General features: G+C 47.9%; 1 protein-coding gene across 1 annotated transcript; it reads left to right on the forward strand.

The window, feature by feature from the left end:
• Positions 1-351: 351 nt before the first annotated feature.
• On the forward strand, positions 352-25,539 carry LMLN (leishmanolysin like peptidase). Its single transcript, XM_063429161.1, has 17 exons — positions 352-548; positions 2,798-2,895; positions 4,116-4,146; positions 10,693-10,775; positions 11,378-11,495; positions 12,083-12,261; positions 13,564-13,669; positions 17,835-17,929; positions 18,142-18,259; positions 18,353-18,460; positions 18,583-18,659; positions 19,065-19,175; positions 19,532-19,664; positions 19,741-19,900; positions 20,761-20,891; positions 22,045-22,255; positions 22,765-25,539. Exons 1-17 carry the CDS (start codon positions 408-410, stop codon positions 22,863-22,865), a joined length of 2,001 nt encoding a protein of 666 aa, XP_063285231.1. The 5' UTR covers positions 352-407; the 3' UTR covers positions 22,866-25,539.

Genomic DNA, 25,539 nt, shown 5'->3' on the forward strand with positions numbered 1-25,539 from the left:
ACTGCTCCAGGTAACCCCTCCCCCATGTTAATTACTGCTCCAGGTAACCCCCCCCCATGTTAATTACTGCTCCAGGTAACCCCCCCATGTTAATTACTGCTCCAGGTACCCCCCCCCATGTTAATTACTGCTCCAGGTAACCCCCCCCCATGTTAATTACTGCTCCAGGTACCCCCCCCCCCATGTTAATTACTGCTCCAGGTAACCCCCCCCCCCATGTTAATTACTGCTCCAGGTACCCCTCCCCCATGTTAATTACTGCTCCAGGTAACCCCCTCCCCCATGTTAATTACTGCCCCCCCCTCTAGCGCCCCCAGTGGCTGCACTGTTGTCTGCGGAAAGGGCGGTTGCTATGGTAACGAGCTTCCCGGAAGTGACGCCCTGGTAACCCGGTTGGGTGGAGTAAGATGGCGGCCGGGTTCAGTAGAGCGGCTGACTGGTCCTGTGTGTCCCCGGCCTGTCTCCTCACACTGGGGGCCCTGGTCATCCTGTCCGCCCGCCCCGCCGCCTCCAGGACCTGCCGGCACCGACCCCCCGAGACACACGAGGTGACAGGACGGGGAGGGGGGGTAGAGACAGAGAGACATGGGGGGAGAGAGAGAGAGAGACATGGGGGGAGAGAGAGAGAGAGACATGGGGGGGAGAGAGAGAGACATGGGGGGGAGTGAGGGAGAGAGAGAGACATGGGGGGGGGAGAGAGAGACATGGGGGGGAGAGAGACAGAGAGACATGGGGGGGGGAGAGAGACAGAGAGACATGGGGGGGGGAGAGAGACAGAGAGACATGGGGGGGAGAGAGACAGAGAGACATGGGGGGGGAGAGAGACAGAGAGACATGGGGGGGGAGAGAGACAGAGAGACATGGGGGAGAGAGAGAGACAGAGAGACATGGGGGAGAGAGAGAGAGACATGGGGGGGGAGAGAGAGAGAGACAGAGAGACATGGGGGGGAAAGACAGAGAGACATGGGGGAGAGAGAGAGACAGAGAGACATGGGGGGGAGAGAGAGAGACATGGGGGGGAGAGAGAGAGAGACAGAGAGACATGGGGGGGAAAGACAGAGAGACATGGGGGGGAAAGACAGAGAGTCATGGGGGGGGAAGACAGAGAGACATGGGGGGGAGAGAGAGAGACAGAGAGACATGGGGGGGGAAAGACAGAGAGACATGGGGGGAAAGACAGAGAGACATGGGGGGAAAGACAGAGAGACATGGGGGGAAAGACAGAGAGACATGGGGGGAAAGACAGAGAGACATGGGGGGAAAGACAGAGAGACATGGTGGGGATAGAGAGAATGACATGGGGGGGAGAGAGAGAGTTACATGGGGGGGAGAGAGAGAGACAGAGAGACATGGGGGGGAGAGAGAGAGACAGAGAGACATGGGGGGGGAGAGAGAGACAGAGAGACATGGGGGGGGGAGAGAGAGACAGAGAGACATGGGGGGGGAGAGAGAGAGACATGGGGGGGAGAGAGAGAGACATGGGGGGGAGAGAGAGAGACATGGGGGAGAGAGAGACGGAGAGAGACATGGGGGAGAGAGAGACGGAGAGAGACATGGGGGAGAGAGAGACATGGGGGAGAGAGAGACGGAGAGAGACATGGGGGAGAGAGAGACGGAGAGAGACATGGGGGAGAGAGACATGGGGGAGAGAGACATGGGGGAGAGAGACATGGGGGAGAGAGACATGGGGGAGAGAGACATGGGGGAGAGAGACATGGGGGGAGAGAGAGACATGGGGGAGAGACATGGGGGAGAGACATGGGGGGGTGAGAGAGACATGGGGGGGGTGAGAGAGACATGGGGGGGTGAGAGAGACATGGGGGGGTGAGAGAGACATGGGGGGGGTGAGAGAGACATGGGGGGGTGAGAGAGACATGGGGGGGTGAGAGAGACATGGGGGGGTGAGAGAGACATGGGGGGAGAGAGAGACATGGGGGGGAGAGAGAGACATGGGGGGGAGAGAGACAAGGGGGGAGTGAGAGACAAGGGGGGAGTGAGAGACAAGGGGGGAGTGAGAGACAGAGAGACAAGGGGGGAGAGACATGGGGGACAGAGAGACATGGGGGACAGAGAGACATGGGGGACAGAGAGACATGGGGGACAGAGAGACATGGGGGACAGAGAGACATGGGGGACAGAGAGACATGGGGGACAGAGAGACATGGGGGACAGAGAGACATGGGGGACAGAGAGACATGGGGGACAGAGAGACATGGGGGACAGAGAGACATGGGGGACAGAGAGACATGGGGGACAGAGAGACATGGGGGACAGAGAGACATGGGGGACAGAGAGACATGGGGGACAGAGAGACATGGAGGGAGAGTGACATGGAGGGAGAAACTGGGGGACAGAGAGACATCTGAGGACATGGGGGAGCAACTGCGGGGCAATGAGGCATCTGAGGACATGGGGGAGCAACTGCGGGGCAGAGAGACATCTGGGGACATGGGGGAGCAACTGCGTGGCAATGAGGCATCTGGGGACATGGGGGAGCAACTGTGGGGCAGAGAGACATCTGAGGACACGGGGGAGTAACTGCGGGGCAATGAGGCATCTTGGGACATGGGGGAGCAACTGCGGGGCAGAGAGACATCTGGGGACATGGGGGAGAAACTGGGGGGACAGACAGAGATCGGGGGACGTGGGGGAAACCTGGAAAGGCAGAAACATCTAGGGATGTGGGGTAGAAATGGGGGTGGGGGGTGTCAGAGCTAGATCTGGAGACATGGGGGAGGTAGGAGACACAAAAATATGGAAACTTCTTTTTTATTAAATATTGTTTCTTCTTCTCCAGGTTCTGTACAAAGTTCACCAGAAAACAAACCACATTTTGAAAAGACACACAGATCATCAGCTTCGGGTGAAAACCGTTTACGATAAGAGCATCGATGAGTAAGTATCGGCATCGTACAAGGGTTATTTACTAAAGTGAGAATTCAAGGTGAATGTGACGAACCGCCTGGCACCCCAACTGGGTGCCTCTGCCAATCGATGCTTCCTAGTATCTCCTAGTACTTCAAGCACTCCACCAGGCACCATAGCCACTGCAGACCCTTAGCTGCCGCAGCTTGGCTGGGGTCTCGCCCTCCTCCACCCACCCTGGACCTATGTCAGGGATCCAGCTTCCAGTGGGCACACTTCTACTCCAGAGAGTATAGCAGGATAGCTCTTACAAGAGCTAGTGGTATAGCTGTTCCCTACAAGCATGAGACTAGGCTCTGTGTTGATGGTGAAGTAGAACTGTTTAATGGCAGCCACAAATGGCATTATATGCAAGTCCCCATGCAAGGTGTTTCCGGATACTTTTTCCAGGGGCATTCCCCACTAGACCTGAGAGGGGACTGTGACAAAGTACACACTGTAATTACATTGGCTCTCTGGTACAGGACACTCCCATATAAAACAGGATAATCCCTCCCCTGTGCCTGATAGATTATTGAGCCAGGAACTGTACTAAACTCAATTATCTCCAGGCACAGAAAACATAAATTTAACAATATCCCATGGAAACCCCACAAACGTCATATCCCCTGATAGCCCCGATCTGGGGGGCCAACATATCCCAAAATAATCCAGATCGGTTCAGGGGTTCGGGATTTCCATGGAAGTCATAATTTTGACCAACTGTGCACATGGTCCTATGTCCAAAACCATTCCAGGGAATCAGGGCTAACGGTCGGTCTCTCTTTCTGGAGTACAAAAGTACATAAATCTCATACGTTTTTAAAGCGCCCGTAGTCTTTTGGCAGGCCCCTCCAAGAACACGTGGTAGAGGCATTTCTGCCACAGTAAATTTTTAATAAATATTGGAAAAATTCTTTGTCGGGTTATTTAGGTTTGGCTGCTCTGGCCTTCACTGTAAATTCACTCTAATTCTCACTTTAGTGACCGTTTTGCCATTTGACCTTAAAGCTAACTGTTTCTTAGAAGAATAATGTCCGATTGTGTTATTGATTTGAATGACGGCTCTGTTTGAAAAATGATTGTATTTGTGCTCAGCCATTCAGCTGCATGAGCGTATAGAAAGCTATGAGAGAGCCGTATAACGCCATTCAGGATATTGTGCCAAAATCTGACAATTGATCTCACAGTAACTTCGTTTTCCATTTCAGTCTTATTCCAGTAAAAAGAAGACTTGTCAGAGTAAGTCAAGCAAATTATTTTTTATTATGTTCTACAGAGTTTAGAAATAAATGCTGTATAACCGTGTCTGATTCTGAATAATATACCAGGTAGCATTGGCCTAGTATCCGTGATCATTATCGTAGCTGTTGCATCCAAATTAGGGCTCGGGTTCATAGATTTATAGGTCACAGCTGGAAATATTCCCACCGAGGATCAATTGAGGACGTTAAAGGAGAAGGAACTTTTTTATATATATAAAATCTCTATAGCAGTCATGTCCAAAGTCCAGCCCACGAGCCAATTGTGGCCCGTATTCACATTTAATACGACTCCACTGGTAATTTGGCTAATTTACCTGTTGTGGCCCCCAGTGAGTCCCCGAGCGCCGCTCAGGATCTCTGGATCTTTGAACGCCACGGTCCTGAGCGGCGCTTGGGGATTCACTGGGTGCCAAGAGATCGCGAGAATGCAGACGGACGTGCAATGAACTCAGTCTGAGTTTTCGCGATCTCTTGGACGTCATGGGATTCGCGGGATTTGGTCCAGAGAATGGACAGAATAAAGAGGGGCAGAACAAAGAGATCTGAGACAGAAAGAGAGAAGGGACGGGGGGGGGGGGGGGGGCATGGCCGTCGAGCAGGACAGTCGCAAGCAAGATCAGCTCTTGCAACTTGCCAATCTCGAAGCCTTTAAAACATGATTTTCGACCTAAATGCAGACTAACAGTGCAAAGGGGACACTGGATGCAGGGCGAGGCTGGCTCCTTGAGTTTTAGTCCCCTGGAGGAGAAATCTTCAACGTCCCAGTTTGGGCCTTCTCGGCGGTGAGCGGGGTGGACGGCAGCTGCCCCTCTATCCTGCCTAACAGTACCCAGCCAGGGGCCCAAATCCACGTGTACCTGGCCCTGTCCTCCCAGCAGATTTCGAGATGTACAGTAACCTGCAGGGCGAGTGCCAGGAGACTTTCTGTATCGCTACACGGCAGCAGATTTCGAGATGTACAGTAACCTGCAGGGCTAGTGCCGGGAGACTTTCTGTATTGCTACACGGCAGCAGATTTCTAGATGTACAGTAACCTGCAGGGCGAGTGCCGGGAGACTTTCTGTATCGCTACACGGCAGCAGATTTCGAGATGTACAGAAACCTGCACGGCGAGTGCCGGGAGACTTTCTGTATTGCTTCACGGCAGCAGATTTCTAGATGTACAGTAACCTGCAGGGCGAGTGCCGGGAGACTTTCTGTATCGCTACACAGCAGCAGATTTCTAGATGTACAGAAACCTGCAGGGCGAGTGCCAGGAGACTATCTGTATCGCTACACGGCAGCAGATTTCTAGATGTACAGTAACCTGCAGGGCGAGTTCCGGGAGACTTTCTGTATTGATACACGGCAGCAGATTTCTAGATGTACAGTAACCTGCAGGGTTAGTGCCGGGAGACTTTCTGTATTGATACACGGCAGCAGATTTCGAGATGTACAGAAACCTGCAGGGCGAGTGCCGGGAGACTTTCTGTATCGCTTCACGGCAGCAGATTTCTAGATGTACAGTAACCTGCAGGGCTAGTGCCGGGAGACTTTCTGTATCGCTACACGGCAGCAGATTTCTAGATGTACAGTAACCTGCAGGGCTAGTGCCGGGAGACTTTCTGTATCGCTTCACGGCAGCAGATTTCTAGATGTACAGTAACCTGCAGGGCTAGTGCCGGGAGACTTTCTGTATCGCTTCACGGCAGCAGATTTCTAGATGTACAGTAACCTGCAGGGCGAGTGCCGGGAGACTTTCTGTATTGATACACGGCAGCAGATTTCGAGATGTACAGAAACCTGCAGGGTTAGTGCCGGGAGACTTTCTGTATCGCTTCACGGCAGCAGATTTCTAGATGTACAGTAACCTGCAGGGTTAGTGCCGGGAGACTTTCTGTATCGCTTCACGGCAGCAGATTTCTAGATGTACAGTAACCTGCAGGGCGAGTGCCAGGAGACTTTCTGTATTGATACACGGCAGCAGATTTCGAGATGTACAGTAACCTGCAGGGCGAGTGCCGGGAGACTTTCTGTATCGCTACACGGCAGCAGATTTCTAGATGTACAGAAACCTGCAGGGCGAGTGCCAGGAGACTTTCTGTATTGATACACGGCAGCAGATTTCTAGATGTACAGAAACCTGCAGGGCGAGTGCCGGGAGACTTTCTGTATCGCTACACGGCAGCAGATTTCTAGATGTACAGTAACCTGCAGGGCGAGTTCCAGGAGACTTTCTGTATTGATACACGGCAGCAGATTTCTAGATGTACAGTAACCTGCAGGGCGAGTTCCGAGAGACTTTCTGTATCGCTACACGGCAGCAGATTTCTAGATGTACAGAAACCTGCAGGGCGAGTGCCGGGAGACTTTCTGTATCGCTACACGGCAGCAGATTTCTAGATGTACAGTAACCTGCACGGCGAGTTCCGAGAGACTTTCTGTATCGCTTCACGGCAGCAGATTTCTAGATGTACAGTAACCTGCAGGGCTAGTGCCGGGAGACTTTCTGTATCGCTTCACGGCAGCAGATTTCTAGATGTACAGTAACCTGCAGGGCGAGTGCCGGGAGACTTTCTGTATTGATACACGGCAGCAGATTTCGAGATGTACAGAAACCTGCAGGGTTAGTGCCGGGAGACTTTCTGTATCGCTTCACGGCAGCAGATTTCTAGATGTACAGTAACCTGCAGGGTTAGTGCCGGGAGACTTTCTGTATCGCTTCACGGCAGCAGATTTCGAGATGTACAGTAACCTGCAGGGCGAGTGCCAGGAGACTTTCTGTATTGATACACGGCAGCAGATTTCGAGATGTACAGTAACCTGCAGGGCTAGTGCCGGGAGACTTTCTGTATTGCTACACGGCAGCAGATTTCTAGATGTACAGTAACCTGCAGGGCGAGTGCCGGGAGACTTTCTGTATCGCTACACGGCAGCAGATTTCGAGATGTACAGAAACCTGCACGGCGAGTGCCGGGAGACTTTCTGTATTGCTTCACGGCAGCAGATTTCTAGATGTACAGTAACCTGCAGGGCGAGTGCCGGGAGACTTTCTGTATCGCTACACAGCAGCAGATTTCTAGATGTACAGAAACCTGCAGGGCGAGTGCCAGGAGACTATCTGTATCGCTACACGGCAGCAGATTTCTAGATGTACAGTAACCTGCAGGGCGAGTTCCGGGAGACTTTCTGTATTGATACACGGCAGCAGATTTCTAGATGTACAGTAACCTGCAGGGTTAGTGCCGGGAGACTTTCTGTATTGATACACGGCAGCAGATTTCGAGATGTACAGAAACCTGCAGGGCGAGTGCCGGGAGACTTTCTGTATCGCTTCACGGCAGCAGATTTCTAGATGTACAGTAACCTGCAGGGCTAGTGCCGGGAGACTTTCTGTATCGCTACACGGCAGCAGATTTCTAGATGTACAGTAACCTGCAGGGCTAGTGCCGGGAGACTTTCTGTATCGCTTCACGGCAGCAGATTTCTAGATGTACAGTAACCTGCAGGGCTAGTGCCGGGAGACTTTCTGTATCGCTTCACGGCAGCAGATTTCTAGATGTACAGTAACCTGCAGGGCGAGTGCCGGGAGACTTTCTGTATCGCTACACGGCAGCAGATTTCTAGATGTACAGTAACCTGCAGGGCTAGTGCCGGGAGACTTTCTGTATCGCTTCACGGCAGCAGATTTCTAGATGTACAGTAACCTGCAGGGCGAGTTCCGGGAGACTTTCTGTATTGATACACGGCAGCAGATTTCGAGATGTACAGAAACCTGCAGGGTTAGTGCCGGGAGACTTTCTGTATCGCTTCACGGCAGCAGATTTCTAGATGTACAGTAACCTGCAGGGTTAGTGCCGGGAGACTTTCTGTATCGCTTCACGGCAGCAGATTTCTAGATGAACAGTAACCTGCAGGGCGAGTGCCAGGAGACTTTCTGTATTGATACACGGCAGCAGATTTCGAGATGTACAGTAACCTGCAGGGCGAGTGCCGGGAGACTTTCTGTATCGCTACACGGCAGCAGATTTCTAGATGTACAGAAACCTGCAGGGCGAGTGCCAGGAGACTTTCTGTATTGATACACGGCAGCAGATTTCTAGATGTACAGAAACCTGCAGGGCGAGTGCCGGGAGACTTTCTGTATCGCTACACGGCAGCAGATTTCTAGATGTACAGTAACCTGCAGGGCGAGTTCCGGGAGACTTTCTGTATTGATACACGGCAGCAGATTTCTAGATGTACAGTAACCTGCAGGGCGAGTTCCGAGAGACTTTCTGTATCGCTACACGGCAGCAGATTTCTAGATGTACAGAAACCTGCAGGGCGAGTGCCGGGAGACTTTCTGTATCGCTACACGGCAGCAGATTTCTAGATGTACAGTAACCTGCACGGCGAGTTCCGAGAGACTTTCTGTATCGCTTCACGGCAGCAGATTTCTAGATGTACAGTAACCTGCAGGGCTAGTGCCGGGAGACTTTCTGTATCGCTTCACGGCAGCAGATTTCTAGATGTACAGTAACCTGCAGGGCGAGTGCCGGGAGACTTTCTGTATCGCTACACGGCAGCAGATTTCTAGATGTACAGAAACCTGCAGGGCGAGTGCCGGGAGACTTTCTGTATCGCTACACGGCAGCAGATTTCTAGATGTACAGTAACCTGCAGGGCGAGTTCCGGGAGACTTTCTGTATTGATACACGGCAGCAGATTTCGAGATGTACAGTAACCTGCAGGGCGAGTTCCGAGAGACTTTCTGTATCGCTACACGGCAGCAGATTTCTAGATGTACAGAAACCTGCAGGGCGAGTGCCGGGAGACTTTCTGTATCGCTACACGGCAGCAGATTTCTAGATGTACAGTAACCTGCACGGCGAGTTCCGAGAGACTTTCTGTATTGCTACACGGCAGCAGATTTCTAGATGTACAGTAACCTGCAGGGCGAGTGCCGGGAGACTTTCTGTATCGCTACACGGCAGCAGATTTCGAGATGTACAGAAACCTGCAGGGCGAGTTCCGAGAGACTTTCTGTATTGCTACACGGCAGCAGATTTCTAGATGTACAGAAACCTGCAGGGCGAGTGCCAGGAGACTATCTGTATCGCTACACGGCAGCAGGAAAGTCCAGAGAATTTAATTTGCAAGCCCAGTGTAAAAAAATTATAAAAACACAAATGAACACTAAATTTGGCCAGTGTTTGTGACTAAGTGGCTACTTACAAAGAAGGATTTTACCCCATTTTGAATACCTTAGGTTCTCTACTTTTTCAAGTGGTATGTCGTGATGGGGTTACTTTCTATTCCTGGGCTACCACACTGTCTCAAAGACAACATAACCAGTTTGACAAATTTTAATGTGTATGAACTGAAAAAGGGAACATGCTTTATTTGATTCTCACTTTCCAAAACACTATAAAACCTGTATGGTTAAAAATGCAGAAAAATAACATTTCTTAATTTCTCACACTTTTTTCGTATAAAAATGTTTTCTATATATAAATATTTGATATGTAATGAAATCCCTGTTTCTAAACTCGATATCTAATAAGTGTGGGTGCACTTCATATGAAAGAGGTGAATTACGGTTATAGTCAAAGTGCAGGTTTTGTTTTGATTTTGTTGTAACCACAATGTGTACAATTGGCTCCGTCCTTAAGGGGTTAAAGGGATACTTTCTGGGGTATCCTTAGAGGAAGCTGTATGTTTTTAAATCAAGATGTGTGATTTAACCACAGTGTTCGCATATTGGTGGGGACGGATCTTGGTACATATAGTAACACTGCAATGTTTGTGAGTTCAGCTACTGCTTGTACTGGCTCTCCATCAAATTAATGAAATGCCGGTATTTTTCAGGGGGAATATCGTGGAGCTAGCTATGTGATTGTAATAATGTATATAAATGGGGAAAATCCTATTAGGGAAAGAAATGGCACAACGTCGTGCAAGTTTACAGTGTTTAACTGGAAGACAAATGGGCACTCACAATTGTAGGATGTTAAATAGCCTTCAGTATCTGGGTAAATTCAGGTCTGTTGAAGATCCTGGAAGATTGGTCTCTCCAAGTTGTAGAAAGAAACAGGCAAGTATCCAGTTATAAGGCAACCAAGACAGAATGTATTTATTAACTTACATCAGCATAAAATAGTCGTCCTATTTCGAACAGACCTGAATTTACCCAGATACTGAAGGCTATTTAACATCCTACAATTGTGAGTGGCCATTTGTCTTCCATTTAAACACTGTAAACTATTTCTTTCCCTAATAGGATTTTCCCCATTTATATACATTGACCAATTGTGAAGATTATGTTGAGGAAATCTTGGGGTTTAATATCCTAAAGGGACGTGTATTTAATTACACAGATAAAGTAAATAAAATAATAATTATACTAATTGCACGTAGAGCACTTTATTTAGTTGATAAAGTCACTATTGTCCAATACTATATAAGCTGTGTAATAATGTATGGATTAATTATACACAGATGATGTGCGTCTGGCAGTAGCTGTGACTGGGTACACCCTAGTAATCATGTTATGTGTCCGCAGAACAAACTCTTCCCTCAAGCTATTTCATATTTAGAAAAGACCTTTCAAGTTCGCCGGCCGAGTGGATCTATATTACTAAGCAGGTAAGCTTTCATTAAATGAACCCGAAAGCACCTCGGTTGTAATGTGTGGACCACTGGGAGCCGCCCCTGTAAATGTTCTAATACGCAGATCCTATTGAAATGGCCATGCAGAGGTACTCGTGTAATGAGCCCTGATTTAAAATGTTATTGCGCTGAAGTTTGGGGATCAGTACCTTTATAGTAACGCTTCATTAATGATTCTGCACGTGAGGAAGAGAGAGGAACTTACTCTTGGTCTCTCCCACTATGAATCTGTTGCATTCTGGGAGCAGCGATGAGCGTTTGAAGTTCTTGCTGCACAGTATAGATCTGGGGAGGTAAGTGACGGCCAGAGTTTGGTAATCTCTATAAACTGTCAGCTCTGTTGCTTAATGCACATAATACGCTGCTGCTTTCCTCACAGACAGCAGGGGTCTGTGACACATTAACTAGCCATGATTTCCCCTCGCCTTTGGGAAAAAAGTAGAGGGAGATTTATATTCGAACTACCCTTTCTATATCAATGTTTACCTGTATTATTTCACTGGAATCTGTTCCATGTATCTACTACTCTAATTTTCAGTAGGATTTCCTTGTGTTTCTTTGTGTTTGCTTGGATGCAGGCAGTGTATAAACAATCAGTATCTGAAGCGAATGCACGATCCTCGCAGATACTGTCATGGCGGCTGTGCCCAGCAGACGCGGTGTGGACCAGTTATAGTACCTGAGGAACACCTGCAGGTATTAAATTAACACACATAAACTGTATTCATTGTCTCTGCAGTCTGACCCCACCCGTGTACCCAGCGCCTCGCCAGTCTGACCCCACCCGTGTACCCAGCGCCTCGCCAGTCTGACCCCACCCGTGTACCCAGCGCCTCGCCAGTCTGACCCCACCCGTGTAACCAGCGCCTCGCCAGTCTGACCCCACTCGTGTACCCAGCGCCTCGCCGGTCTGACCCCACCCGTGTACCCAGCGCCTCGCCGGTCTGACCCCACCCGTGTACCCAGCGCCTCGCCGGTCTGACCCCACCCGTGTACCCAGCGCCTCGCCGGTCTGACCCCACCCGTGTACCCAGCGCCTCGCCGGTCTGACCCCACCCGTGTACCCAGCGCCTCGCCGGTCTGACCCCACCCGTGTACCCAGCCCGCGCCGGTCTGACCCCACCCGTGTACCCAGCGCCTCGCCAGTCTGACCCCACCCGTGTACCCAGCGCCTCGACGGTCTGACCCCACCCGTGTACCCAGCGCCTCCCCAGTCTGACCCCACCCGTGTACCCAGCGCCTCGCTGACTATTTCTTCATGTCTTTTTGGTTCCTTTCTTTAGCAATGCATGATGTGCAGTGATACTGAGTGGCATTGTGGGCCCTCTGGGGCCCCAGATGTTGAAGGTGTGCAGGATGCAGATTTTGTTCTTTATGTCAGCGCGATGACCACAGACCGTTGTCGCCAGGAGAATATTGTGGCGTATGCCGCGTACTGCCAGCTTGAAGCAGAGATGGACCGGTAAGTAAATAGTCTAAACAAACAGTTAGCTGCCATCAGATGGATTCACGGAAAGTATTACAACCAGCACTAGTAAAGTGTTAGACCCTGAGTGGCAGTGTGCTAACTAGTACTAGTACAGTTTTATGACTAGTATTGGTAGTATTAACTAGTAAGGTTTTATAACTAGTAGTGGCAGTATTTAACCAGTAAGGATTTGACTAGTATTGGTAGTATTTAACTAGTAAGGTTTTATAACTAGTAGTGGCAGTATTTAACTAGTAAGGTTTTATAACTAGTAGTGGCAGTATTTAAGGTTTTATAACTAGTAGTGGCAGTATTTAACTAGTAAGGTTTTATAACTAGTAATTGGCAGTATTTAGCTAATAAGGTTTTATAACTAGTAGTGGCAGTATTTAAGGTTTTATAACTAGTAGTGGCAGTATTTAAGGTTTTATAACTAGTAGTGGCAGTATTTAGCTAGTAAGGTTTTATAACTAGTAGTGGCAGTATTTAAGGTTTTATAACTAGTAGTGGCAGTATTTAACTAGTAAGGTTTTATAACTAGTAGTGGCAGTATTTAAGGTTTTATAACTAGTAGTGGCAGTATTTAGCTAGTAAGGTTTTATAACTAGTAGTGGCAGTATTTAAGGTTTTATAACTAGTAGTGGCAGTATTTAACCAGTAAGGTTTTATAACTAGTAGTGGCAGCATTTAACTAGTAAGGTTTTATAACTAGTAGTGGCAGTATTTAACTAGTAAGGTTTTATAACTAGTAGTGGCAGCATTTAACTAGTAAGGTTTTATAACTAGTAGTGGCAGTATTTAACTAGTAAGGTTTTATAACTAGTAGTGGCAGCATTTAACTAGTAAGGTTTTATAACTAGTAATTGGCAGTATTTAGCTAATAAGGTTTTATAACTAGTAGTGGCAGTATTTAGCTAGTAAGGTTTTATAACTAGTAGTGGCAGCATTTAACTAGTAAGGTTTTATAACTAGTAGTGGCAGTATTTAAGGTTTTATAACTAGTAGTGGCAGCATTTAACTAGTAAGGTTTTATAACTAGTAGTGGCAGCATTTAACTAGTAAGGTTTTATAACTAGTAGTGGCAGCATTTAACTAGTAAGGTTTTATAACTAGTAGTGGTAGTATTTAACTAGTACTAGTAAAGTGTTAAACCCTGAGTGTCACTTTTTTAACAGTGGGGTCAGTACTAGTACAGTTTTTTTTAAACTAGTAGTGGCAGTGTTCTAACTAGGACTAGTAAAGTTTATTTGATTCTATCGGTCTTGCCGTGAAATCATTCTGTTTCTTCCCTGTCAGGCCCATCGCTGGTTACGCCAATCTATGCCCAAACATGATCTCTACTCAACCACAGGAGTTTGTTGGCATGTTATCCACAGTAAAGCATGAAATTATTCACGCCTTGGTAAGGGACACTGCTTGATAACTATCTGACCTGGAAACTCACTCTGGCTTACTGCTCCTATCTAGAAACAGGGAGAGTGCTGGGACTGGCTCAGGGGTGGAGAGAGACAGAGGAACTCACCATGACAGACTGTCACAGAATGGAGAAAGGGAGAGTGCTGGGACTGGCTCAGGGGTGGAGAGAGACAGAACCTCACCATGACAGACTGTCACAGAATGGAGAAAGGGAGAGTGCTGGGACTGGCTCAGGGGTGGAGAGAGAGAGAGGAACTCACCATGACAGACTGTCACAGAATGGAGAAAGGGAGAGTGCTGGGACTGGCTCAGGGGTGGAGAGAGAGAGAGGAACTCACCATGACAGACTGTCACAGAATGGAGAAAGGGAGAGTGCTGGGACTGGCTCAGGGGTGGAGAGAGACAGAACCTCACCATGACAGACTGTCACAGAATGGAGAAAGGTAGAGTGCTGGGACTGGCTCAGGGGTGGAGAGAGAGAGAGGAACTCACCATGACAGACTGTCACAGAATGGAGAAAGGGAGAGTGCTGGGACTGGCTCAGGGGTGGAGAGAGAGAGAGGAACTCACCATGACAGACTGTCACAGAATGGAGAAAGGGAGAGTGCTGGGACTGGCTCAGGGGTGGAGAGAGAGAGAGGAACTCACCATGACAGACTGTCACAGAATGGAGAAAGGGAGAGTGCTGGGACTGGCTCAGGGGTGGAGAGAGAGAGAGGAACTCACCATGACAGACTGTCACAGAATGGAGAAAGGGAGAGTGCTGGGACTGGCTCAGGGGTGGAGAGAGAGAGAGGAACTCACCATGACAGACTGTCACAGAATGGAGAAAGGGAGAGTGCTGGGACTGGCTCAGGGGTGGAGAGAGACAGAACCTCACCATGACGGACTGTCACAGAATGGAGAAAGGTAGAGTGCTGGGACTGGCTCAGGGGTGGAGAGAGAGAGAGGAACTCACCATGACAGACTGTCACAGAATGGAGAAAGGGAGAGTGCTGGGACAGGCTCTGGGGTGGGGAGAGAGACAGAACCTCACCATGAATGACTGTCACAGAATGGAGAAAGGGAGAGTGCTGGGACAGGCTCTGGGGTGGAGAGAGAGAGGAACTCACCATGACGGACTGTCACAGAATGGAGAAAGGGAGAGTGCTGGGACTGGCTCAGGGGTGGAGAGAGACAGAACCTCACCATGACAGACTGTCACAGAATGGAGAAAGGGAGAGTGCTGGGACTGGCTCAGGGGTGGAGAGAGACAGAACCTCACCATGACAGACTGTCACAGAATGGAGAAAGGGAGAGTGCTGGGACTGGCTCAGGGGTGGAGAGAGACAGAACCTCACCATGACAGACTGTCACAGAATGGAGAAAGGGAGAGTGCTGGGACAGGCTCTGGGGTGGGGAGAGAGACAGAACCTCACCATGAATGACTGTCACAGAATGGAGAAAGGGAGAGTGCTGGGACAGGCTCTGGGGTGGAGAGAGAGAGGAACTCACCATGACGGACTGTCACAGAATGGAGAAAGGGAGAGTGCTGGGACTGGCTCAGGGGTGGAGAGAGACAGAACCTCACCATGACAGACTGTCACAGAATGGAGAAAGGGAGAGTGCTGGGACAGGCTCTGGGGTGGGGAGAGAGACAGAACCTCACCATGAATGACTGTCACAGAATGGAGAAAGGGAGAGTGCTGGGACAGGCTCTGGGGTGGAGAGAGAGAGAGGAACTCACCATGACAGACTGTCACAGAATGGAGAAAGGGAGAGTGCTGGGACTGGCTCCGGGTAGAGAGAGAGAGAACCTCACCATGACAGACTGTCACAGAATGGAGAAAGGGAGAGTGCTGGGACAGGCTCTGGGGTGGAGAGAGAGAGAACCTCACCATGACAGACTGTCACAGAATGGAGAAAGGGAGAGTGCTGGGAAAGGCTCTGGGGTGGAGAGAGAGAGAACCTCACCATGACAGACTGTCACAGAATGGAGAAAGGGAGAGTGCTGGGACAGGCTCTTGGGTGGAGAGAGAGAGGAACTCACCATGACGGACTGTCACAGAATGGAGAAAGGGAGAGTGCTGGGACAGGCTCAGGGGTGGAGAGAGACAGAACCTCACCATGACAGACTGTCACAGAATGGAGAAAGGGAGAGTGCTGGGACTGGCTCAGGGGTGGAGAGAGACAGAACCTCACCATGACAGACTGTCACAGAATGGAGAAAGGGAGAGTGCTGGGACTGGCTCAGGGGTGGAGAGAGACAGAACCTCACCATGACAGACTGTCACAGAATGGAGAAAGGGAGAGTGCTGGGACAGGCTCTGGGGTGGGGAGAGAGACAGAACCTCACCATGAATGACTGTCACAGAATGGAGAAAGGGAGAGTGCTGGGACAGGCTCTGGGGTGGAGAGAGAGAGGAACTCACCATGACGGACTGTCACAGAATGGAGAAAGGGAGAGTGCTGGGACTGGCTCAGGGGTGGAGAGAGACAGAACCTCACCATGACAGACTGTCACAGAATGGAGAAAGGGAGAGTGCTGGGACAGGCTCTGGGGTGGGGAGAGAGACAGAACCTCACCATGAATGACTGTCACAGAATGGAGAAAGGGAGAGTGCTGGGACAGGCTCTGGGGTGGAGAGAGAGAGAGGAACTCACCATGACAGACTGTCACAGAATGGAGAAAGGGAGAGTGCTGGGACTGGCTCCGGGTAGAGAGAGAGAGAACCTCACCATGACAGACTGTCACAGAATGGAGAAAGGGAGAGTGCTGGGACAGGCTCTGGGGTGGAGAGAGAGAGAACCTCACCATGACAGACTGTCACAGAATGGAGAAAGGGAGAGTGCTGGGAAAGGCTCTGGGGTGGAGAGAGAGAGAACCTCACAATGACAGACTGTCACAGAATGGAGAAAGGGAGAGTGCTGGGACAGGCTCTTGGGTGGAGAGAGAGAGGAACTCACCATGACGGACTGTCACAGAATGGAGAAAGGGAGAGTGCTGGGACAGGCTCTGGGGTGGAGAGAGAGAGGAACTCACCATGACGGACTGTCACAGAATGGAGAAAGGGAGAGTGCTGGGAAAGGCTCTGGGGTGGAGAGAGAGAGGAACTCACCATGACGGACTGTCACAGAATGGAGAAAGGGAGAGTGCTGGGACAGGCTCTTGGGTGGAGAGAGAGAGGAACTCACCATGACGGACTGTCACAGAATGGAGAAAGGGAGAGTGCTGGGACAGGCTCTGGGGTGGAGAGAGAGAGGAACTCACCATGACGGACTGTCACAGAATGGAGAAAGGGAGAGTGCTGGGACAGGCTCTGGGGTGGAGAGAGAGAGAGGAACTCACCATGACGGACTGTCACAGAATGGAGAAAGGGAGAGTGCTGGGACAGGCTCTGGGGTGGAGAGAGAGAGGAACTCACCATGACAGACTGTCACAGAATGGAGAAAGGGAGAGTGCTGGGACAGGCTCTGGGGTGGAGAGAGAGAGGAACTCACCATGACAGACTGTCACAGAATGGAGAAAGGGAGAGTGCTGGGACAGGCTCTGGGGTGGAGAGAGAGAGGAACTCACCATGACGGACTGTCACAGAATGGAGAAAGGGAGAGTGCTGGGACAGGCTCTGGGGTGGAGAGAGAGAGGAACTCACCATGACGGACTGTCACAGAATGGAGAAAGGGAGAGTGCTGGGAAAGGCTCTGGGGTAGAGAGAGAGAGAGAGCAGTGCCTGGTTGCTAAGGCTCCTTATCTATAGATGATTGAACCATGCTGTTACTTTAAATGCAGTTTTACAACTTACCTGGGTCCTCTGGGTGCCAGTGCTTTTTTTGAATGGAACAGGTAAGTTGTCAGACCATCCTAAAACGTTTTGACCACCATGTGTCCACAGTGGTGATGGTGCTTGGAGTGTTCCTCTCAGTATGTGCTGTGCTGGCTTAGAAAATCAATGCTTAGCAAGTGTGCTCTCAGCCAGTTCCCTCCGTGTTGGAGGAGGTAAACGATCTACAAACATTGCCATAGACTTTAGGGGACTGGGGACTTCAGTACACAAATCATTTGAAAAGTTTTACAACACATCATGTGAAAATCCAAACTACAAGTCACGGCTTAGATGGTATTTTTCTAATGTGACAGTCGATTTGTTAAACGCCTGTGTTTTCGTTCCCAGGGATTTTCTGCTGGTCTCTTTGCATTTTACTACAATGATGATGGCAGACCCCTCACTGACCGAAACGCAAATGGCCTCCCACTATTTAACGATAGGTGAGCAGCACTTACCTAGTGTGAGTAAAGGAACAATGGATGGCTACACTCATTTCTCAATCTGAAGTTCAGCTGGGTTTCTTTGGTGTAATTTGATCACTTTGTAGCTGAAAGTTGGTGCCAGTTTTAGTTTTGGAGCTGATTACACGGTGGGATATTACAAATCTTCTTCCATAACGTGATGCAGAGGACTAACATCTGTTTTCTTATAGCCTGGGCGTTTATCAATGGAGCGATAAGGTCGTTCGCACAGTGTCAAGGATTTGGGACGTTCGTGGCCCTAATTTGCTTCGACATAATGTTTTCGTGTTAGTCACCCCTAGAGTCACTGTAAGAATTGCTTCTTGCTAAGTGTAAACCGACACATGTGTGATGGGATCTCTACGGTTAGCGTCAGACTAATGTATTGGCTTTCCCCCACAGGAAGAGGTGAGAAAGCACTTTAACTGCCCAATTCTGGAGGGAATGGAACTTGAGAACCAAGGAGGCATTGGCACCGAAATGAACCACTGGGAGAAGCGCTTGCTGGAGGTTGGTGAATGGCCCCAGCATATCCTGAACACTTTCTGTAAAATGCAAAATGCAAAATGCTAACTATTCTGTCAATTGGTACCTGATTGGACTTAGCACTAAACCTGCCATGTTCCTCTCAGAATGAAGCCATGACCGGGTCCCACACCCAGAATCGGGTGTTTTCAAGGATCACGTTGGCATTGATGGAGGACACAGGGTGAGATGTTTTAATTATCCTGCACTAGGGGTCTGTATAAATCATTATCTGCCGCTAGACAGACTGACTGTAAAGATAAATTGCATTCAGGGCTTGAGAGAGACTAATTGATCTGCTGCAGAGTTTTGATCGTTCTGTAATGGATTTCATTGAGCTGTGTGGTTTCAGAAAAATGACGTTTCGTATGTCCAAACATGTCCTTGATTTGGTTATAGCCTTCAGGTAAGGTGTACCTCTGCATAAATCACTATGTCACAGTCCTGATTTTCCTTTATATTATAAACTATCACCTGTCGGTGTATGTGATGATTAATTCCCCATAGTCACATTGAATGTGCTGTGTATACTTATTGATCGCAGATTGTACTGGTTACGATATCTGCTGACCCCAGACTCTCTCTCCAGCTGGTACAGGGCCAATTATAGCATGGCTGAGCGTCTAGACTGGGGCCGTGGGAAAGGCTGCGACTTTGCCATGAAAAGCTGCAAATTCTGGATCCACCAGCAAAGTGAAAAGTAAGTCTGAGAGTTTGCAAGTGTAACAAAAAGATCTGATTCCAAAAAGCAGGTATAGAATTCTCGTTTCAGATGTTTCCATGCAAGAATGACACAAAAATATAGATTTTATTCCATATGTGTCTGTGTCTTGGATGGGATTAAGTGTTTGTGTAAGTAATGTAAAGTCATTCTGTTCAATTGCAATTCAATTGCAAATTATTCATTGACCTAGAAATTATTGGGATATGAAATTTTAGGCAAGAATGGCAGAGTTGGAAAATGTTAACCGTTTTTCCTGCCAATCTACAACATGACATGCAAGCATCTCAGCGGCATGGCTTTAAATCCGATTCCATGCTTGTGTCTGACAATAGGAAGCAGAGTGTGAGCCCGTTCTGTGACACGTTGAGAACAAACCCGTTAAAACTTACCTGCAGACAGGACAAGAAGGCTGTGGCCATATGTAACCTGCAGAAATTTAATAAGCCTCTTCCCCAGGAATACCAGGTAATCTGTAACCATGATTTCTGTAACAGAGACCACAGCTTGCGGCTCTCTATAAACCGTTCCATTTTATTTCCAGTATTTTGATCACATTCCCGGCGTGGACCCTGACGATTTACCATATTATGGTGGTGCTGTGGAAATCGCAGACTTTTGCCCTTTCACACAGGAGTTCAGCTGGCATCTGAGTGGGGAGTTTCAGCGAAGTTCTGACTGCACCATCTCCAACAACCAGCCGGGTATGTAACGCACGAGCTCAAACATGAGATATACGGTTATAGAACGTTCTTAGAGAGGAGTATTACTGGCATAGCATGCTCTCAGGAAGGAGTTATAGGGACATAGAACGTTCTCAGAGAGGAGTTCTACTGGCATAGAACGTTCTCAGAGAGGATTTATACTGACCTAGAACGTTCAGACAGGAGCTATACTGACATGGAACATTCTCAGGAAGGAGTTATACTGACCTAGAACATTCTCAGGCAGGAGTTATAGGGACATAGAACGTTCTCAGAGAGGAGTTATACTGACCTAGAACATTCAGAGAGGAGTTATACTGACCTAGAACATTCAGACAGGAGCTATACTGACATGGAACATTCTCAGGCAGGAGTTATTCTGACATAGAACATTCTCAGGCAGGAGTTATAGGGACATAGAACATTCTTAGGAAGGAGTTATACTGACATAGAATGTTCTCAAGAGAGGAGCTATATTGACATAGAATGTTCTCTGGAAGGAGTGATACTGACATAGAATGTTCTCAGGCAGGAGTTATACTGACATACAATATTCTCAGGCAGGAGTTATTCTGACAGAACATTCTTAGGATGGAGTTATTCTGACATAGAATGTTCTCAGGAAGGAGTTATACTGACAGAACGTTCTCAAGAGAGGAGCTATATTGACATAGAATGTTCTCAGGCAGGAGTTATACTGCCATAGAACATTCTTTACCAAACATTATGTAACAGTGAACTGGATTTCCCATGCCAGCGGTAATTACCAGTGTTTACTGTACAACGGTCATGGAATGGATATATTTTTATTATGTTAGTGCACATTAGAAATAATTAGTAATATCAGACTTTGCTTTCAGCACCTTCAAGGAACTTTGGTGCCGAGAGATATGGGCCCGAGTCGGCCTGCCTGGAGCAGAGATCTGCCTTCGTTATGGAGCAATGTTTACGAAGGATGAGCTACCCCGACTGGGGAAGTGGCTGCTACCAGGTAGAGTGCCCTGTACCCTAACCTTGGTCATATGTTGTAAAGAACCTGTCTAATTACTGCAATCATATGCCGAGGGTGAGTGTGCTCTCGTGCGATATCAGTACTCCTGAAGGTGGGACAGCCTATAAGTGTGCAGCGTTTTTGCAAATTGCATCAATATAAAAACCAGGGGATTGCATCCATAGGATTGAAGCACCTTATGCACTACGCTTTAAAGGGACACTGTTTGTTTTTAATGGTGGGATGTAATTTTTTGCTTTTACATTACTGGTTCCGTGATGCCACCAAATGTGAAGACCTTTAAAGGACCACTATAGTGCCATGAAAACATACACATTTTCCTGGCACTATTGGGTCTCTAGGGCCCTCCCCACCCTCTGGGCCCGCCGGGCTCTAGGGAGTTGAAGGGGTTAAATCTTACCTTTTTCCCTTGGTGTGGGGAACTCTCCTCCTCCTTTTCGCCGTCATCGGCTGAATGCGCATGCGCGGCAAGAGCCGCTCGCGCATTCAACCAGTCCATAGGAAAGCATTCTCAATGCTTTCCTATGGACGCTGGCGTCTTCTCACTGTGAAAATCACAGTGAGAAGCGCCTCTAGCGGCTGTCAATAAGAGCCTCTAGAGGCTGGATTAACCCTAATGTAAACATAGCAGTTTCTCTTAATCTGCTATGTTTACAGCAAAAAGGGTTAAACCTAGATGGACCTGGCACCCAGACCACTTCATTAAGCTGAAGTGGTCTGGGTGCCTATAGTGGTCCTTTAATTTTCAAAGTGGCTCCGGACAGGCAGGGTAGACTTGTCCTGGCAAAACCTTTTTTCTGTTTTTCTTTTTAAACCTTTTTTACATTGTGTACCAAAACCACTACATTAAGATGTAGTGATCTTCACACTTAGTGTGTTCCTGTAAAGGTTGGCAGAGAGACACATCCATTGCCCGATGGTGAGGGGGAGATTTGCGCTGCCCAGTCCAAGCTACGTTCCTGAGTAGCAAAGTAGGTCTAGCTGCTATTGGCTGTATGGCTGAGCATTCCTGGACCGCTAGGCTTGGGACCTAAGAAATGCCTGTCTGTCTCCTGAATTCTTGACCGATGCTGATTTGCAGGATGTTATATTTTAAAGGATCCTTTCTCTCTGTTGGATGTAATCCATGCAGGTTTGCTGCTCTTCGGAAGGACTGGAAGTCTGGGTGCAAGACTCCCGCCACCTGTGTACCCGAGCAGGCCAGATCCTGACTGTCAGCGTCCAGATGAACGGGTGGCTATATGGGGGGGACCTTATTTGTCCGTCTTGTTGGGATTTCTGTGACACCTGCCCCCCAGAACGAGATCCCCCTCTCGACAACAGGACTCGAGTCACACCGCTGGGTGAGGTTAATGCATCTCATATTTAGTTTGTCAGCTGTTTTGGTGAATGTGAGATTTACATCCCGCACTAAACTGCTGGTTAACATTGCAATGTACAAAGCGCCACCAAACGGATTTTTCTTTATGTGATTACGGCTGCATAAACAAAGTGGTTTAACTCCTAAATGGAAGCTTATTGAGCGGTGAGACTGCAGGGGCATGTTCTATACACCAAAACTGCTTTAACACCTTTAAAGAAAACACTTCAAGCACCATAAACGTGACAGCGCACTGTAGTGGTTGGCTGGATTGCCCTGGTTAGTAGTCAAGCGGTTTGCAGCTGTAATCGCTCTGTCTGAGCCAAGTCTGACGGTGCAGGTCAGTATCTGGGAGAGATCGGTAGATGCTGGTCCTGCATTGCATGGTTTAGATCCTGGTTCTTAGTACCAAAAGGGGAGAGTCACAGGAGCGGCACCTGGCAGATCCCAACTATTAATCATTTAACCTTTTATTTCTCTCTGATATTTCAGATCTTTGCTCTCGTTCTTCAAACATGGTTGTTACCCTGTGGCTTCTGATGCTCAATCTGCTCCCCCTGCTGGCAGGGTTCTTTCTCTGCGTCTATAAGTGAATGAGAAGCCACAATGCTCCTGTCTCGGCTCGCACTGGATGAGAGTTTGCGATGGCCGTCCCATGTTACTCTGTTACCTCAGCACGCAATGACCTGTCGCTGAGCACAGGAATACTTCTCAAACCGGGCACTTTCTCCTCTGGGTGACTGACTGATATTGGCCATCACTGCAGTCAATCTGGACACGTTCCTACATAATGTGATTATTTTTTATTTTTTTTAAGGGATATTAGCTGCTAACTTAAGATGTTCTGTTTCTGCGATGGGGATAAAAATAATCGATCTTGGGATTGATTTTAGCTGGACTTTTAAACCTCCTACCGTGGAAGATTCTCCGTATCCCATGGACAATTTTGTTATTGATATCCAGACTGATTACTTTTTCTTTATCATGGAGCTGTCTAGGAGTACATCAAAGCAGGACGATGTGACGGCACACTACGTCTGACCGCTGGGATTACCATCCTGCTTTAATTATGATGGTTTCACTAAATAGATATATTTACTGTCATTCTAGGCAGAGAGAGATCGGTTACAGCGCCGGCGGCCTCTGGCGTCTAGTCAGTACTTTGGTTTAAGTTAAATGTAACTTATGTTCTAGTCTGTTTAGCGCACTTTCTTTTCTGGTGCTGGAAACCTATGATTATTAAGATATTATCTCCATATATTAGGGTGTCATCAAGAAAGATCCCCATTGCATAGTGTCTGTGTCCTAATGTTATGTACATGTTTGTGTGTGTATGTATATGTTTGTATGTGTTTAAGTATGCACTTTGTGTACAGAGATAATTCACTCCATCAAGTTATTTGTTACCCCTTATAAATGCTGACCAGGAATTATTTGATTCGGAAGGGGTGATTAATAATCATTTGTAAGACTGATTTTACAAGGTACTAAAATGGATCAATATAATTGGAGTTGGAAGCATTAAATGGACACTCTAGGCACCAAAACCACCACCTCTTACTGAAGTGGTTGTGTAGCCTAAATCCTCTCCCTGCAGACTGGCAAAATAAAATGTCTGAGAAACGGCAGTTACGCCTTCAGTGACATCAGTGTGGCGGCCACTAGAAACACTAATTTTAAATGATTGGCCAGACGAATCCAACCACTGTAAGTGCGTTTTATAGCGAAGCATTGAATTCAGTGCTGCTCTGAGAGAAGCGGCTTGCTAACTGAGCCCAGTGGGTCTTTATTGCTTTCCCGATGGTAAACATGGGCTGGGGCTGAACGGATGATATTCGAATAGGAGGAGCTGGCCCAGCACTGGAAACACAATGTCCCGGGAATATTTTAACTTTAAAAATAAATATTTATATAAGTATTTATTTGTGATGTTAAAGTGTTCTTTAAGATCTAAGATTTCACAAATGCCATAAATTAACACAGGCCAAAAAAACAGCAGAAGAAATGGGTAGAATCTGTCTCTTTCTGTCCTTTGTTTTATTATTTGTTTTATTAAAAACCGCTCATTCTGCGATACTGTTCCCATTTTCGATTTATGGTCGGCTCCCATTTTTACGGTTAATTAGGCTGTTTGTAAATACGATGTTAACATGGCTCTGATACGGCATTATTTATTATAAATGCAATATTTATTTTATAAAATGTGCAATAACTGTGCCAAACGTCTGCTTTCCCCTCCTATCCCTATGTAACACTGTATGTCACCTGGTACCAGTACTAATGGCAGCTAGCGCCGGCAGAGAAACGTGTCCAATGCCCAGCTACCCGGGGCAGCAAATAAAACAATCTGTTTCAAAATAGGAAAAAATGAATCTTGATATAAGATGTAGTTCATGTGCAGGATTACTGTTTATTTCAAGCTAATGGTAATCAACAGAGCACAACTAATGATAAACATCAGCAATAAAGTCAAAACCGTCAGGGGAGAACAAGGCAGCCCATAGGTATTCTGTGAGGCTATGCTAGACAACTGTGATGGTCCTTGTTGGTGGAGCATCATGGGGAATGTAGTTCACAAACCTCTGGAGTGCCAATGATAGCCATCACTGCTGTAGAGAATACAATGCTGCGTGAACTCCTGAGAACAGTCCGTGTGCAGCCAAGATGGAGTAAGGAGTCACCACAAGGGCGCCTTTTATTGCTTTTCTCCGTAGATTCCCCCCCAGGGAGGCCCAGCCCCGGCTGCTAGTGCATTTTTATTTTCGTGTGAATTATATTTAGTCAGGATTGTTCACATCGAAATAAAGTTTGAATTATAGTTTATATTAGCCGGCATAGTTTTCAGTTTACCGATTTTAGACCTTGAAATGAGTCCACATTGTATCGAATAACCCTGTGAGTGTATTCCTTCCTTGCTGTAATTCGCTGCTTTGTTGACATGATTCAGTTGTGCGTTCCATGTTCATATGGCGCCGTATCCCTCTGCAGAGAAACTATCCCGGTCTTATCCAACGCTACCTCAGTGTTACTTTCCAGACTGTGCACATGGAGCGTGGTAACACTAAGATCGTATTCTCAGGGAATAATGAGTGTGCACAAGCTCTCTCTCATTCCAACGCTCTCTTTATTGCAATCAATACTGCAGCCTAACTTATGTCTGAGTTTAACCCGGTCACTACCAGACACAATGAGTATTTTCTGTCTTTTACCCTATTGCAATAAAAAGGACAGGTGTATGCTTCTCATTTTATGAAAAGCACAGTTTGA

This window comes from Pelobates fuscus, chromosome 8 (genome assembly GCF_036172605.1).
Source record: "Pelobates fuscus isolate aPelFus1 chromosome 8, aPelFus1.pri, whole genome shotgun sequence".
NCBI classification, from domain to species: Eukaryota; Metazoa; Chordata; class Amphibia; order Anura; family Pelobatidae; genus Pelobates; species Pelobates fuscus.

What these genes read in the sequence shown, in the direction of transcription:
- LMLN (XM_063429161.1), top strand. Translation starts at nt 408, where the DNA reads ATGGCGGCCGGGTTCAGTAGAGCGGCTGACTGGTCCTGTGTGTCCCCG. An exon ending in TACGATAAGAGCATCGATGA is followed by an intron (nt 2,896 to 4,115) that starts GTAAGTATCGGC and finishes TTTCCATTTCAG; the next exon opens with TCTTATTCCAGTAAAAAGAA. An exon ending in CTCTTCCCCAGGAATACCAG is followed by an intron (nt 19,665 to 19,740) that starts GTAATCTGTAAC and finishes TTTTATTTCCAG; the next exon opens with TATTTTGATCACATTCCCGG.